Source organism: Gastrolobium bilobum, unplaced genomic scaffold (assembly GCF_033153095.1).
Source record: "Gastrolobium bilobum isolate Gb01-03AN ecotype WA unplaced genomic scaffold, APGP_CSIRO_Gbil_v1 utg249495, whole genome shotgun sequence".
In the NCBI taxonomy this organism is placed as follows: domain Eukaryota; kingdom Viridiplantae; phylum Streptophyta; class Magnoliopsida; order Fabales; family Fabaceae; genus Gastrolobium; species Gastrolobium bilobum.
Window position 1 is genome coordinate 51922 of NW_026898848.1, and position 3739 is coordinate 55660.

The 3739-nt window shown below is 39.2% G+C and overlaps 1 protein-coding gene across 1 annotated transcript; it reads left to right on the forward strand.

The window, feature by feature from the left end:
- Positions 1 to 1114: 1114 nt before the first annotated feature.
- On the forward strand, positions 1115 to 3001 carry LOC133284710 (uncharacterized; the record flags this gene model as incomplete). The annotated part of the gene is made up of 3 exons (XM_061481783.1): positions 1115 to 1823; positions 1905 to 2015; positions 2745 to 3001. Coding segments are annotated over exons 1-3 (1077 nt in total), but the record flags the coding sequence as incomplete, so codon positions are not given.
- Between the last annotated feature and the right edge of the window lie 738 nt (positions 3002 to 3739).

The following is a 3739-nucleotide window of genomic DNA, read 5'->3' on the forward strand; positions in this document are numbered from 1 at the left end:
TTCTAGATAATAATTTATCTGAGTAATTATATAATTGAATATTGTAAATCAATCGAAAGTAATAAGTGGGGATCATAAGGTGAGTGCGCTCTGGCTACAATGCTTTTCTCATTTTTTCACAAACCAATTCTTATTTTTATTGTCTATTTCTCATAAGCAAAAATTGCAAAAACAAGTCTTTATTTTCAGTTCTCAATTTCACATAATTCGACAATATTTGTCACAACTTTTGAACTCTTCCATTCTTAAAAGGAACAATTAATTGATATTCGACCCAATCCCTGTGGAGACGATACTTTACTTACTATCTATAGTACTTGTGCGATCGGTATACTTGTCGGTGAACATCAAGTTTTTGGCGCCGTTGCCGGGGATTGGTGTATCTTTTATCAATTAATTTTGATTTTTAAGATTGGTTTTTTATTTTATTTTTATTTTTGAAATTCTATGTGATTCTTGAACAGAGCTACTAATCCCTTTTATGAGGTGTATGCGAGGTAAAGAGCCGGAATTTCCACTTGACTTGGAGATTACAAAAACAGAAAAGAGGAACAGAAAATTTGCTCGGAAGAAGCTTGAATTCGACGAGTCAGAAATTCTGTCTGAAAAAACACGCAAGATGGCAGGGAATAATGAAGCGGACAATCCACTCATGGACACCATTCTGACGCCACTATTTAACAGGCCCAATTCAAGTATTGTCCATTCTGAAGTTGGCAACAATAATTGGGAGCTCAAGTCTGATAATATTCGACTGGTGGAGAGAGCTCAGTTTGGTGGAGAGGATGATGAAGACCCTCATAGGTTCATAAACAGATTCCTGATGATCTGTGACTCGACTAAACATCCTCAAGTGTCCAATGATGCAGTCCGGCTGAGACTGTTTCCTTTTGCTCTTAAAGGAAAAGCGTTGAATTGGTTGGAGAGGCAACCTGCGAGAAGTATTCCCTCATGGGAGAATTTATCAAACAAGTTCTTTGCAGAGTTCTTTTCGATGGAAAGATACAATCAAATGGTGAATGATATCACCAATTTCACTCAAGCTGAGGGTGAAACTATGTGTGCAGCCTAGAATCGGTTCAAAGATCTAATGAGGAGGTGTCCTCATTACCCCATGACTAATGGTGATCAGGTCCAGATCTTCTTCAACTGTTGTAAACCGGAAATCCGGATGGTTCTGAATGGTGCAGCGGGTGGCACGATCAAATCCCTAAGAGCAAATGAGACTCTTGAGTTGATCGAGAGGATGGCTGCCAACGAAAACCAAGGGTTGTCAGCAAAGCCTAAGAGAGGTATCCTTCAACTGGAAGGTAATGGTGTTGTGCTGGCTGAAAACAGTTTATTATCTCAGCAAGTAGCAAACTTGACATCAAGGCTTGAGAAGATGCAGCTTGCTGGTGTTCAGACTAAAGTTGTTGCCATTGTGTGTGAATACTGCCAGGACAATCATGAATCTAATGAATGTCCTACTTTGCTGTCTTCTGATCCTCCTCAACAAGTGCATGTTAATGGTGTTTGGTATGATCAAAGACCTCAGCCACACAACATTCCGAGGACTCAGAATTATCCTTCTGGAGGCAATAATTTTCGGAGGAGAGTACAAGGAACTGGACTTGATTTCAAGTCTAATAATTATTTGCAGCCTCCACCAATTCCAGCTAAAGAACCTTCTGAGTTAGAGAAGCTAGTTGGACAAATGGCCCAACATTCAAATGCTTTTATGGAAGAGACTCGAGCAAATACCAAGAATACACAGGCTTCTATCAGAAACTTGGAGAATCAAATTGGCCAGCTGGCCAAACAAATGGCTGACAGAACTCCTGGTACCTTCCCTAGTAACACATTTACTAATCCCAAGGAGGATTGTATGTTTGTCACCACTAGAAGTGGTAAAGTGGTAGCAGCTCCAGAAAAGCCGAGCAAAAATGTGGAAGCTAATGAGAAGCTTAAGGCAGTTGAGGAGCCAGAAAAAGAGGTGGTGATTCCTTCTGATGTTGAGACACCTCTTCAGAAAGGTGAAGAAAAAGAGCCACCTATTGTTGCTAAAAAGAAGAAATTTGAGCTGAGTCCTGAATATGTGAGAGCCATGGCACCTTATCCTGACAGATTCAAGAAGGAGGATCAGAAGCAACAATATGGAAGGTTTCTTGATATATTCAAGAAGTTACATGTGAACATACCTTTTGCTGAAGCTTTGGCTAACATGCCAAACTATGCCAAGTTCATGAAGGACTTGTTGTCAAGAAAACATAAGCTGCAGGAGTGCCAGACAGTAACACTCACTGAGGAGTGTAGCACTATCATTACGAAGAAGTTTCCTCCTAAGCGTCATGATCCAGGGAGCTTCAATATTTCTGTTGAAATTGGTAACACCAAAATTGGCAGGGCATTATGTGATCTAGGGACTAGCATTAATTTGATGCCCCTTTCTGTTTGTAATTCCTTGGGGATCACCGAGTTTAAGCCTACTTTGGCATCTCTTCAACTTGCTGATAAGTCTGTAAGGAAGCCTAGTGGAATAATAGAAGATGTTCTTGTGAAGGTGGACAAGTTCATCTTCTCTGCTGATTTTGTGGTGCTGGACATGGAAGGGGGAGCTGAGATGCCTCTTTTGTTGGGTAGACCTTTCTTAGCTACATCTCGTGCCATGATTGACGTTGAGAATGGGAAGCTAGAGTTAAGGATGAATGATGAGTCCATTACCATCAATGTCTTTGACTCTATGAAACAATCTTCTGGCAAAGGCGATTGTTTTAGACTCGAGCAAGTGGGAAAGGAAGAAAAATCTTCTAGTCAAGAGCTTGATGAAGAACTTGAGGTGCATAAGATTGTTCCTGCTAAGGAAAAAAAGAATATAGTCTTTGAAGTTCCTGAAAAAGCATATGATTACAAAGAAGATGGTAACTCAAAAGTGAAATTGAAGGATCTTCCTCAAACTCTAAAAGATGATGTCAAAGAGGTGATGACGCTTCAAAGGATGCGTAATCCTACAAAGAAGAAGGTAATGAGAAAGAAAGTGGTGAAACTCTTTGATACGAGTTGGAAGAGACACCGGGAGCTGAAGTTTGACAAGAGACATCGAGACTCTATCTCTCGGAAAAATCAATGCTTCAAAGAGTTCTTAACATGGCTTCATGGTTTGGAACAAATCTGGGAATGGTTGTCTCATACACCAAAGCATCCAGTACCACCAGATCCTCCATTTGCTGAGTCATCCCACGCTGCTGAAGGGGATGACATAGAGGGTTGATTATATCTCCTTGCTGACGGAGATTTTTTATATTAGTTTATTTTTCTGTTTCGTATTTTATTTTTTTTAGTTATCTTGTGTTGGTATATCTCTTTCTGATTTTTTAATGTGTGCATTATAGTTTATCCTATATGCCACTGTTTGTTCCATTGTGCAGGTTTTTCTTCTTTCTTGTGGTTTAATTATTGCTGAGGACAACAATTCTCTAAATCTGGGAATGGTAGGCTTGCATCTTAGAACTGCTGCAATTCTTCTATCAGGGGAGATATTCTAACTCTTTTAATTTTCTTAGTTATTTTTGTAGTATTTTGTGTGCCTTTGATTTAAAAAAAAAAATAGTGATCTGTTTTTCAAGCAATTCTAAGGTTTAAATGTGCTTATCTAGTTAATGTGCTTGACTAAATTCTTGGAAGTATATTGTATGACTTTCTGGCATAACATTGCATAGGTATAATTGGATTACATGATTGCTCGTTTGCCTGAACTGAT